This window comes from Sesamum indicum, linkage group LG2 (assembly GCF_026168435.1).
Source record: "Sesamum indicum cultivar Baizhima isolate 11 linkage group LG2, ASM2616843v1, whole genome shotgun sequence".
NCBI classification, from domain to species: domain Eukaryota; kingdom Viridiplantae; phylum Streptophyta; class Magnoliopsida; order Lamiales; family Pedaliaceae; genus Sesamum; species Sesamum indicum.
The window spans coordinates 23138613-23152937 of record NC_142658.1 but is presented as its reverse complement, the minus strand read 5'-3'; the positions used below and the strand labels follow the sequence as shown (position 1 = coordinate 23152937).

General features: G+C 28.9%; 1 protein-coding gene across 1 annotated transcript; it reads left to right on the top strand.

Moving 5' to 3' along the window:
- Window positions 1–7253: 7253 nt before the first annotated feature.
- Window positions 7254–8379, top strand: LOC105156719 (putative WRKY transcription factor 75). Its single transcript, XM_011072940.3, has 2 exons — window positions 7254–7756; window positions 7969–8379. The coding sequence occupies exons 1-2, from the start codon at window positions 7380–7382 to the stop codon at window positions 8144–8146; spliced, it is 555 nt and encodes a 184-aa protein (XP_011071242.1). The 5' UTR covers window positions 7254–7379; the 3' UTR covers window positions 8147–8379.
- Window positions 8380–14325: the final 5946 nt, after the last annotated feature.

Genomic DNA, 14325 nt, shown 5'->3' with positions numbered 1-14325 from the left:
TGAGTTGAAGAAACATGAGTCGTGTCATCCTCGTTGGGAAGATGTTGAACTGAAAATAGTAGATGGTGATGAATGATCATTGCCCATTTTCCCCCTACCCAAAGGCCCAAATAATCTTCCTCCAATGCCCACACGGTATTCAAGACCATCAGCCACATTAAAACAAGTAAATCATACAATGATATATTACATATTATGAGGTTTAATTTACTAATTAACATGTTTTATTATATATAATTTATGAATTTGGCGCGTCAATAAGTTTAATTTCTTGTTAAAAGGGTTATCATCATCATCATCACTTGCTGTCCTAATTATTCAAACATATATATATATATATATATGTTTATTGAATAAGCAATCACGCTAATATATGAGTTTCTAGAGAGATTGACTAATTGATTATATATGGTCTTTCACAACAGCTGTGAGCTGTTAGATTGGAATTTTCCTTCGGTCTTTAACTTATAATAAAGGTTAGTAATATGGAAAATTCTACCCAGCTACTCAGATCACAAACTTCAACCACCATTCTGAAAAGGTTTCTTTTAAAAATAAAATAAAATGTGAACACCCTATATTTCAATCTCCTTCCTTCAACGCTACTACTAATAAATTGATCATAACACGCTAAGCCAATAATTATAATTGCAATAATTTTGATTCATATATATAAATTTCTCAATTAATCTCTAGTTATCACATCAGACTGTACCAAAACATACATGACTAGTTACGATGGAGCGAATTCAACTGAAGCTGAGCAGCAATTAATTAATGAACAAACATGCATGAAATAATTTAAAAGAGTGATTATATATACAGTAGCCTCACATTGGGACTTATCAAAAGCAAGACGTACATCACATGCATATATATCGCACCCTTCAACTTAATTTCTCTAATGTTTTCCCATATATATATATTGGTGTTACAGTATCAAACCATGTATTCACTCAACCATATATATCATCTATATATATATTGTTAGTATATATACTAATATTTATTGCATTTTAATATTTAAATTAAACAAAAAGTATAAAACCTTCTGTATTTTAAAAGTCGGCTAAAAACCCCTTTATGTTTTAAAAATAGATTAAAAATCTCCCTATATTTTATTAAACATAGCTCAATCGCCCCCTCTCCGTTAATCTAACTAGTGGTGTTAATTTTTTTAAGAAATAACCATTATACCTTTACTTAATATATATTATTTCTTATTTTAATGACCATTGAATCTTTTTTGATCAATTGATCATTAAATCTAATTAATTAATTTCAACTGTTAAATTTTAAAAAATAAAAGGTCTAATTTAACAAATTATTTAACTTATATTACATATAAATAATTTAAAATTAAAAAAATATATTATTGTTATATATATATATAAACTAATTAACCCACCCCACCCCCTCACCTCACCCCCGCTGCCCCCCCCCACCACCACCATCCCCACAAATACTTTACCAACATAAGTGAGATCGGTCTCGTTAGAATCGCTTTGAAGAGACGAGTCTGATGGTGGTGGTCTGAGGCCTTCGACCGGACAGTGACGAATCAACAACAAACGTATTCAGAGGTCGTGGCTTGAACCCAATCTCTACGGTTGACGAAAACTCAAATTGAAGGTATGAATATTTCTCTTAAAGAGAGAATTCGAATGGTACCACTGGTGGCCAAAAAATGAGTTTGCGGCGCCGGAAACTTAGAGAATCCTCTTTTTCCTTCCCAATGAGATCTGATTCTCGAAGCGGGTTCAGACTCAGATGAGTCTACCTCAACAGAAACCCTAAAAGGCTGGCTGGGTTTGTTTTGATTCCATCAAGCTTCTCGTTGGCTTTGTTGCATGCTTTACAGAGCTTCCTATTATATCTATAGCTTTTTTAATTAATTTTAATTATATTAATTAAAATATATTTTAGTTAATTAAGAATATTTTAAATAATTATAGTAATTAAATACTTTAGCTAATTAAAAATAATTATAATAATAATTATTGTAATTAAATATATTTTTTAATTAATTAAAAATAATTTTAAATTTAACAATTAAAAATTATAAAATTACTTGAATTTAAATATAATTTAATTTAATATTTAATATTAAATAAATTAAATATAAATTAATATTTCAATTTAAATTATAAAAAAATACAAAAATAAAAAAGGACATTTTAGTAAAAAAAACACCTAAGAAAAAAGTCAAAAACAGTTAAAAAATACCCCCAGATGCACAAAGAACGTGAGTTTGCACCTTCCGTTAATTACTAACGGAAGGGATATTTATTGTTGAGTTTTACAAAACACAGAAAGATTTTAGTCTATTTTTAAATCAGAAATGGGTTTTTAGCCGACTTTTTAAAACATAGGGGGATTTATGCATTTTGTCCAAATTAAAATGTATGTTTCTTCATATTCCTCCTATTGAAGTTGATGTTGTGGATGTTTATGATCATAATATTTGTAATAGTATTTCTCCATACCATCATCCTAATGCTACACCATATTCATACATACTACTACACATTTATCACCACTTTCTATTACATAATTGTCCGCTAATTCATATTAAGATGGTAGATGATTTCTATACCTGTAAAAGAGGACTATTCTACTTGTTGTGATACAAATATACACATATACTACACGTAACTATAAGAGAGAGCCATATTATATGTTGGAAAGTGTTCTTTTTTTTTTTTTTTTGGAGCTTAGGACCCTATACATGTTCAGAGTGAGTTAGAGTTGTACCTTGTCGGGCTGTTGTATCCTGAAGGGAGAAGTCAAAAGTGATATTGTTGGACTAGTGAAAAGTTTGATGTAGTGAGCTTGAATCTCCTTAAAGAGAGCGACATATCCGCACCTTAGCCTGAAGATTAATTTTATATCCGCGCCTTAGATAATAGAAATTTTAACTCATAGAGGAAATCATAAATTTATCACTTTTATTGATGATTTTCCTAAATATACTTACGTTTAGTTGATAAAAAATAAAAGAAATGCTTTTGAAAAGTTTAAAGATTATTTCCATGAAGTTGAAAATTATTCAGTAAGAAAATAAAAAGAATTAGAATGATAGGAGCCAAAAATATGAGTCAGATGAATTTAATTATTTTGTTATATCGTTGGGAATAATTCATGAAGTTACTCCATCATATTCTCTTGCATCTAATGGTGTAGTTGAAAGAAAAAATAGAACATTGATTGATTTGACAAATGTCATGCTTATTGAATTTTGTGCATTTCAAATCTTTGGGGTGAAGCTATCTTAACTGCTTGTTATGTGTTGAATAGGGTGCCACATAATAAAACTAAATTAATTGTGGAGAGGTTATAGCCAAAATTGGGATATCATAGAGTTTGGGGTTGTTTAGCCTATGTAAGGTTAACAGATCCTAAAATTCCTAAATTGGGAGTAAAAGTTACAACTTGTGCTTTTCTTGGTTATGCTTATAATAGTACAACTTACAGATTTTTAAATTTGGAAGATAATGTGATTAAAAAATCAGGCGATGCTATATTTATTGAAGAAAAGTTTCCATTTAATTTTAAAAATAGTGGGGTTCAAATTATTGAAAAGAATATTTTATTTTTACCTAGCTCTTCCACTTCAGTTTTGGAAAATAAGAAAAATAATATTTAACTAAGGAGAAGTAAAAGAACTAGAGTAGAAAAAGATTTTGGTCCTGATTTTTATATTTTCAATATTAAAAATGAACATCTTACTTTGAAAGAAGCTTTTTCATCACCTGATTCAATTTTTTGGAAAGAAACCGTGAATGATGAGATAAAATCTCTAATTTCAAATAAAACTTGGGAGTTAGTGGATTTTACCACCGGATTGTAAAACAATTGGGTGTAAATGGGTCCTCAAGAAAAAATTAAGTCGGATGGTTCAATTAACAAATTCAAAGATAGACTAGTTGCTAAAGGTTTCGAGCAACTTGAAGGTCTAAAGTTTTTTTTATACGTATTCTTCGATAACTAGAGTGACATTCATTAAACTTTTAATTGTTATTACTGCAATATTTGATTTGCATATCCATCAAATGGATGTAAAAATTGCATTTTTGAATGGGATATAAATGAAGAAATTTATATGGACCAACCTGAGGGTTTTGTGAAAGTAGATCAAGAAAGCAAGATGTGTAAATTAACTAAATTCTACATTGCTTAAAACAGGCACCCAAGCAATAGCATAAAAAAATTTATTCATGCATGATTGAAAATGATTTTAAACCATATGAGTGTAACAAGTGCATCTATCATAAGTCTTGGAATAATTATTCACATGTAATTGTTGGCCTCTATGTGGATGATTTGTTGATCTTTGCATGTTATTAAAGAGACAAAAAATTGCTTAGTAGTCACTTTGACATGAAGGATCTTGGTGAGGCAAATTTTATTGGGTATGAAAAGTACCAAAACATGTGATGGTATTTTCCTTGACCAGTCGTATTATGTTGATAAAATTTTGAAAAAGTACAATTTTATTGATTATAAGAATGTTACAACTCCTTTTGATCCAAGTATTCACTTATTTCCTATGAGTATGGAAGTAGGCCGCTTCCTATGAGAATTGGACTATTCTAAAAACCACTCATAAAAATCGAGATAGCACATGATCGTAATGTGCTGGCTAATAAAACTCATGTTAGCACCTTGATTATTATGTGTAAGTAGTGATACTTTATTTCCCCTAAGCAATCATAGTTCAAGTTTGAGACCACTCTAACTCTGGAGTAGAGGTTACTGTTTCACTAAGTGGAGGTTCAATACGGAGCACACCTTCATTATGCATAATAGTCTCCCTTCAACTAGTATACTCTCTTTAATTTTAAATTTAAAATGAGCGGGGGATTGTTAGTATATATTAATATATATTGCATTTTAATATTTAAATTAAAATGTATATCTCTTCATATTCCTCTTATTGAAGTTGAGGTTGCTGGATGTTTATGGTCATAATGTTTGTAATAATATTTCTTCAATACCATCATCACACTACTACACCATATACATACATATTACCACCCATTTATCACCACTTTCTATTACATAATTGTCCACTATTTCACATTAAGATGGTGGATGATTTCTACACCTATAAAAGGAGATCATTCTACTTGTTTTGTGATACAAATATACACATATACTACATACAATTAAAAGAGAGAGTTATATTAACTGTTCGAAGGTACTCTGGTTTTGTGGAATTTTGGACTTTACTACTTATCTAAGGTGAGTTAGAGTTGTATGATGTTGTCGGATTGTTGTATACTGGAGGAGATAAGTCAAAAGTGATACTGCTGGCTAGTGAGAAGCTTGCTGTAGTGAGCTTAAATCTCCTTAAAGAGAGCGAGATATCCGCACTTCAGCCTGAGATTTATTTTTATATTTTCAACTATAAATAGTTATTTTCATCATGATATTAAAATTCATTTCCAGCCTGCATATATATTTTGCCAAATCTACCCTTTTATTTTATTAAAAAAAAATTGATCAGCTTAGTAATTTTAATATTTTTATAATAATTTCATAATTATATTTTTTTTCTCTTAACTACCATTACTTCATATTTCTCTCTCACCTTACTTCTTTACATTTATTACAATTTATAAAAAAAAAAATATCATCTCACATCAAGATTTTTTTTATATGCTCGATGCAACAATGATTGATATATTTTATAATAACTTGGACATATTAAATGTTTATATATATATATTGAGACGATGGAGGCGTACGGAGGTGCTTGTGAGCATTTTTTAATAACGTACGTCAATTATATATAATTGAGGCCAATGAATGAATTGAATAGGCTTTGAACTCTTTTTTGTCCTTTGCAACAAAATTTCCTATCAACTTATGTTGGAAAATGACGTCCTTTGGAAATTATGGGATTAGTCAATTCAAAGGAGAAATTGAACATATATACATCCATCTGAAAATGAATAAAAATATGAAATGTGTATATATATATGTAGGCACTGAAAATGCGTCATAATTAAGTGGTTGTATAATTATTTTGGTTTCATGTGTTGATTAATGGATGGATATGATGATTAAAATTTGTGACAAGCTCTTTTGATGTAGAAAAATCAACATAGGGGTTTGAGTGCATGAGCAACAGTCCACCAATGTGGACTATGAATAGTAGCACTACTTGCATTATTTCCACATCCCTTGAATTCCTCTCCAATTATGGCATTTAAATATTACAAAGTCTAGTGCACGTTGTTGAACAAAATACACACATACATACATACATATATATAGGAGACCAACATATATATATATATAATACGAATAAGATCGATATTGGTCTTGGATATATACATACTTATATAATTAACTACAATTATTATCAATAAAAAAATATAATTAAGACATATATATATATATATCAGAACATAATCTGAAATTGTGTTTTTAAGCAATGGAAGTTAATTTGGTCAGCTGCAGATGAATTGGAAAAAATATTTGAAGAGGGCAGAAAGGAGGAACACGTGCAGTGCAGCCTGTGCTTATATTTGACTCTCTGAATCTGATTAAATGGATTCCCGTTGACCATACTGTGCTTGGCCGCCTCCAACTCCAAACACTCAATTCCTATAAATTAATTTCCTTCCCTACCGACCACTCTCTCTCTCTCTCTATATATATATATATATATTAGCTAAGGGGAGAAATTAATTCAATCCTCTTTTTCTTTTCTCAAGATTGTGTAGGGAATTTTCCTAGCTAGCTGTTGTAATTTTTATTATATTATCCATGGAAACTTGTTCAAATAATTTTTTTTAAAAAATAATATTCTCATAATTCAGTTTTAAAAAAATCCTTTAATTTCATGCAAACAAAATTCGTTAAAGAAATGGAATATATCTTGGAAAAATTAATTATTATGGATGAGTTGGTATGAAATTAAGGATGAATGTGGAATTAATCACATTCAAAATAAGAATGATGAACGGGCAGCTTAATTAATATGTTTTCTAGGGCCCCACAACCCCACAAAATCTGATTGTGCTAAAATACCAACCATTTTTATCATCATCACTTAAAATCTTTTTGACTTTGCGTGCCGTTTACGACTCAAAGCACTGCATATTGAGGAGGAGAGATTATTAAATTACTACTATACATATATATATATATAGCCGCCTTTCAACTTTAATTAATGATCCAATATCTTTAATTATTATAATTAATAATTTCTATATATATATAATATCCCCACCTGGCTAGCGAGCTCTGTCTCTCTCTTTTTCGTCTCTCTCTCTCTCTCTATATACATATATATGTATATATAACCACGCACAAACCCAAAAATTCTTGTAATTATTTCTATAAAATTAAATTAGTTTTTGTTTCTGATGATGATGATGGATGAGAATCATCCTACCATATTTCACTACTCTTCATCTTCAACTCCACAAAATTCTCATCATACCCTATTCAACAATACGGTGATGACTTCTCAAGCACAAAATTATGATAATTATGATGATCATGATGAGAAGCCTAATAATAATGGAAGGTACGTAGGCGGACAGAATGAGATGACGACTGCCATGGAAAATCCGTGCTCCAACTCCAATGCAAACCATTTAGGCAAGAAGAAGGGGGAGAAGAAGTCTTGCAAAAAACCTAGGTACGCCTTTCAGACCAGAAGCCAAGTTGATATACTTGATGATGGGTACAGATGGAGGAAATATGGTCAAAAGGCAGTGAAGAACAACAAATTCCCAAGGTTGGTTATTAATTATTTTTTTCCTCTATTAATTTCTCTCTTTTAAATTATGTATATACAAGCTCTTCAATTATACATATATGGCTTAATTGTGTAAGTTAATTATTTGGAAGCTGATCAAATTAGGAAACATATATATAGAGACGTAATTATTAAAATGGGTACTAGTACACAAAAATAATTATGTTGTTTGTTAATATTGTTTGATGCAGAAGCTATTACAGGTGCACACACCAAGGTTGCAATGTTAAAAAGCAGATTCAGAGGTTATCTAAGGATGAAGGGATTGTAGTGACAACCTACGAAGGGATGCACTCACATCCAATCCAGAAATCTACCGACAATTTCGAGCACATTCTCAGTCAGATGCAAATTTACACCTCTTTCTAAGTTAGTTATCACTAGCTAATATTTAATCCTTAATTAATTTAAGGTCCTATACATATATATATATTAATTTATAAGATGGACATGCAAGAGTACTATCATCACTTACAATAAATTGTGCGTACCTCATAAATGGATTCATTTAGATATATATATATATATATATATATATATATTGACTCTCTGTAAAATCATGTCATGGTTTAATTCATTTTTTTCTTTCAGTTAGTTGTCTACATCTCATCTGATTAATTTCTCAATTATTTGCACAAATTAAACTTGATTACGAGATACTTATAACAATCATTATTTGTTGTCTGTTTAAGGGGAAATAATATGTTTCACTTTTGATCCTATTAATTACGGAATTAGCATTTTTAGTCCCGTAACTTACAAGAATTGACACTTTTTGTCTTCATTCACTTTTTTATCTACAATTTAACTGTGTAGAGCACGTGCCTAGCATGTGATCGTTAAGTGTTTTTGGTTGAGAGCAAATTCATTTTTCCAACTTGGGATCATTTTTGGGAAAAAAATATAACTACATTTGAGGGGAGAAAAAATAATTCTTGAAGAAAATTTGGGCAAAAAAAATAGCTATTTTTTCTCTTCTCCCACAAAAATTGAATTCTACATTTCCATATTTTTATAAGTTAAAGCCAAATAGAATCAACATTAAGAATCATGTTTTTCACAAGTGAATCAAGTAGATCAAATAATTTAAACACCCATATGTTCTATTGGAAAAAAGATCAATTTTTTCTCTACCTAAAATACTTTATGGCAACGTGCAAGGCACGTAATTTACATTGTTAAATTGTAGATGAAAAAGTGTTTAAGGACCAAAAATACTAATTTTTTATAAGTTATAAAATTAAAAAATATTAAACCCATAATAAATGAGATCAAAAATAACGTCAACTTAACTTATAAGACTAAAAATACTATATGGCCTCTGTCTAACTCTATTCATACATGCAGTTTTGGTTAAATTGAAATTCAAGAACATAGATCGACACTCAATGTTAGCTAGCTACATTAATGCATCATGTCAGCCGGATTCAATAATTGATTGGATTATACTATATATATAAATATATGTATGGAGATAATTAGGTATATATACATATATAAAATAAAATATTAATTAAAAGATTTTATTTTCTAGCATTTTGTCCAAATGAATATAGCATTAATTAATTATGTCGTAGCTAGCTTGTATTAATATGTTTGTTTAAATTGAATTAATTAAAGCTGGGGCAAGTTTTTGTAATGTGGGAGCAAACTACCTACATAAATGAATATTTAATTTCTCCATGCAGTTAAATATAATTTTTTAAACTATATAGGGTTTATGTGTAATTACACCAAATATGAGGAGGACGTGTAATTATCCTAAAATATATGTGTATATATATGCACTAGCTAGCCCAATAATTAGATCTGGTATAAGCTGGTTTAATTACTTTTCTTGTTCTAGTTAATAGTGGTCTGTAGATGCAGCTTTTCAATTGTGATCAAACATATTTAGTCCAGGTTACATATATAAATTGTTGTGCGCTCATATCATTAATTAACAATGTGAATACATATTAATCATGTACACTGGCCTGCATGCATGCAATGTGTTGATAAAAACACGTAAATACAGAATGTTTGTTAATTTAGATGACGTACTAATTTCTCTCTCGACCGAAAAAATTAAGAATTATATTAGTTAATTGATTTTAGGTTTGAAATTTTATATATATATATATAATTTGAGAGTGGGCGGCCTGGATCTGAATTAATATTGCAGCAAATTATATATAAAGTATATATTGATCCTCTTTTGGTTTTAGATATCAGTAAAATTAGGTCATCCAAGGACGTACAATTACTAATTAATCAGCAACTCATCCATGTGATACTACTCTAATATATATATATATATATATATATATATATTAGATATAGAATTAAGGGTTAAATACACTTTGCACTCCTAAACTATGTGTAAAGTACATTTATACCCCTAAATTATAAAATGTAACAAGATGGCCCCTCATGATCTACACTATTTTTTTATGATGAAAATACCCTTATTATTTATACCGCTCAAATATCTCTATTATTATCATTCTTTCAAATATAATCTAAACTATAATGAAATTTTTTATTTAAAATAAACACCTTCCAAAATTTATATTTTTTATATTAAGTATATAATCTATATAAATCCATAAATTTACAATTCCTTATATCTTTTACACAACTGGTAAAAAATTTACATAATTTTTGAATGGGTTGTTATATATATTGAACTTTTTTTAAAACCAAATTATCTATACAATTTTAAAATATTACATCGAATATATATACTGTAAATATGCAAACCTATAATGTAATTAATATATAATATTCTATGTTTTTTAAAGTAATGATATGCTATATTTTTATTATGTGGACATGTAACTGAATAAAAATTTATACGTTATGTAACACACTTTTTCTATAATATTATATGCATTATGTATTGACACATATTTATATATAATTTTTAACATAATTTATATACTTTATAAAATATATTTGCATATATTGATGATGGGTGTCGAAACCATAAAAAATAATTCCTACGGACACTTTTGTAGAAGTGAGAGTAGAGTTAATTTCTTAAAGATATAGAGGGGAAGAGTTTGATTGTGAAGAGAATAAAAATTAAATTAAACTAGAGAGATTATGAAATTAAAAGAGAAATATAAGAGAAGACTTTTCTGGTTCAGATCGGGTTCATGCTTGATTCAATTGATTGATGATCAAGGCAAATATAACACTCGTTTAAATAAATAAACCAGTTATGGTTATTGGTACGACCTAATGATCTCACATTTCCTTACCTTTCCGTTAGCCAAGGTACAACCGTTGGCTAAATTCCTAATCAATGAACAACCCTGTGAACGTTCACAAGATTTAATCCATCAACAACATTAAGAATTAGAAAGGTCCTATTCTAACTAACAAGTTCCTACGATGATTCATTTAAGTTAGATCATGCATTCCCCATAACATAATTAACTACTGTGACACAATTAATTATGCTATGTTACAACTAATTATTGAACTAAACAAACAATAAAAGGGATTTGCAAAGTGCAATTAGCAAAGCAAACCTTCTTGATAACGAACAAGTGGCCACATTATTCATAAATCGGATGTTTGTAGTAAGACCGCAGAAAATAATATGAATACTTATTTTAACGAGAGTAGTAAGTATAAATTAGATCCCACAATATTTGAGAATTAAGCAATCACCTTAGCCTTAACCAGAAAAAAAAAAAAAAAAAATTAGCCTAACATGTTAATAGAAGACACACTAAAAAGAAGTGAAATTCCATTAACAATTAGACAATGTATTAAAATTAAAGAGAATTCAAAAGGTGGAACAGTGGATAGAATAATGGATGTCCCATGAAGTTGAGATCTCCTCCTATTTATACTATAAACACCCTACGAATATAGACATAGAAAATGGTTAGGTACATAATTGCCTCTAAAAAGTTAGTAAATTATTCATTTGCATCAGTCAAATATCCCAAAGGATTCTTTTTAAGATTATAGAGTAATCATTTCTTTTTTCTTCAACATAAATCGCATTAGTGCACCACTAAGCATGGGCGTGTCTAGTTAGATCAACAAATCTAACACAATTTACTCATTCCTTCTTCAAATGCTTTCAATTGCCCTTTTTAGCTCAAATTTACCATTTTTACTCTTCATCAAATCTTTTAAATTGGAAATGCAATAAATTTATATGATTATGAGTATTTTAGCTCAAAAAAAAAATGTATAATCATTATCAAAATATGGTAAATTGTGCACTTATCAATTGAGCTAATAAATATTTTTTTGTGTTTCATATTTATACAAAAGTATAAATTATAAGTATTGTTTTTAAAATAAAATGTGATTAAAATTTTAAATCACTAAAAATAGTTTAGGAGAGATATTTTAATAAAATATATTTTAGGAAGTAGAATAAAAAATTATAGGGGTAAGTGAGAAGTGCATTTTAGCTTATTAATGCTAAAGTATTTTTTGAATGGTGTTTTTATTAGCTTTCATATTTTAAGAGTAAAAATGAGTTAAAATATATCATTCAAAGGTGTAAAGTGTATTTAACTCTAGAATTAACGTGGTTGGAGAAAAGTAAATAAAGGGTGGTTGCATGGGATTGGGCCTGATCAGATGGAAGAATTATATTGGGCTTTATAGAACCCAAATTAAAGTTATATATATATATATATATATATATATATATAATGGGTGGTGGTGGCGGCGGCGGCTTCACCTTGTTGGTACGCAGCTAGTAGCCTCTAGTAGTGTGTCAATTTAATTTATCATATTATTAGCAGTGAGACAAAAAATCATGTACATGCATGTAGTACTATATATATATATATATATTTATATATATACACTTCAAATCAAATTATATTTATCAAATATTCATATATTGCATGCAGAACACCCACAAATTTTGAATCTCAGTTGACCCCACCACCCTGCACTGCTATATATGAATTTTTGCAATATATATTAATTATTGATGGTGGAAGGAAAACTATATCCGCCCGTGCATGGCTGGCCTCAATCCTCATACCCGCAAACATATTTATATTACATTTTACAAAATCAATTCATATACACACATATATATATGTTATAAATGGTAAAATTAGGAACATTTTAATATAATGTTGTTGAAATTAGTTGGTTGAAAGTAACTGTGGAGAGTTATAGGTACGTAACCATGGAATAAGGAGTAATTGGTTTGTAATTACTTTCGCAGTTATATATGATGATGAGTAGGTTGATAACATGAAGAGGAATCATCAATTCGCACTTTCTTTTTCTTGATTTTTTACCATACTTGTTATTTTAGAAATTTACTATTCATCGTCATTTTATTTTAATTACTGAAATATGTGAAAGAGACTAATACTTAATGTGTATATATATAGTTGCAAAGAGAATAGAGCTAACGTACTAGCAAGTGGCAAAAAAAGTGAAACCTATGAAATCGATGTAACTTGTCATTTGCCATCATCATCATCTTCATCTTCATGTTGATGAAGTTACTCTTTGATACGGGTAAAAATAAAAATTGCACCAATAAAATAAGAAGAAGAATATTCAGTTGTTTACACTTGAGGAATCTTGATGAGGGCATATAATTTTTTCCTTCCTTATAATAATGAATAAAGTCCAAACTTATAAAGAGACATAGAAGAGTAGAGTCCCCCTTTTTAGTTCCTCACTTAGCCTTTTATAGGAGTAAGGAAGACTTCTTGCTTTTTGTTGATTGGTGCAAATAACTGGTAAAATGAGCTCTAACTTTTTAGAGCTTGAAATAATCTCCAATCCTTTTGGGGGCTCTAATCTTTTTGAGCTCCTGATTAAAATGAGCTATAACTTTTTCATTAGAGCTCTGATAGATAAGTTTTCATGATGTAGATTTTGGCAGTTTGGGCCAATTAATATGCGTTTAACCTTAATTTACCAACACCAACAATGATTAAGTTATCATTAATATATATATATATCCTGACACGGACAAAAAAGAGTGTGGCATATATGAGATGCAACCAAATGCCATACGTAGCGTAGTAGTAGTAGTAACTAGTACGTACAGCTGATATGATACACCATACACCTTTATCCATTGCTACTTAACACTCATAGTGTATGTTTGGATTTATTTTTGAAAATAATATAAAATAAATATGGTATATTTGATATTATTTTGTAGGAGACAAAAATTACTATTCATTGTTAAATCATATCTCTTTTATATATATTTATATATATGTATGAGTATGTATATAATTTTTTTAGTTATAGAGCCTATAATTAGTGTAAACTTATTTTGATAAAAAAATAAATGAAACACTGTTTCAAAACATCTCAAAACACCACCAAAATTTTCAAAACAAATCAAGACAAACATTTACCATGCGAAGATGGGCCAAAAATAAAACCTAAAAACTACGATAATTTCCTTCCAATATATACATACATACTAGTATGTACTCAAGCTACGCACAGGTTAAATTTAAACATAACTAAGATTATATTTACAAAATTATGTGAAAGTTTGTTAATTTTTTTTTTTTGAATGAAAACAATAATTAATTACACCA

Coding starts and splice junctions, on each gene's coding strand:
- LOC105156719 (XM_011072940.3), top strand. CDS start 7,380: ATGATGATGATGGATGAGAATCATCCTACCATATTTCACTACTCTTCA. Junction 7,757..7,968: donor AAGAACAACAAATTCCCAAG/GTTGGTTATTAA, acceptor TGTTTGATGCAG/AAGCTATTACAGGTGCACAC.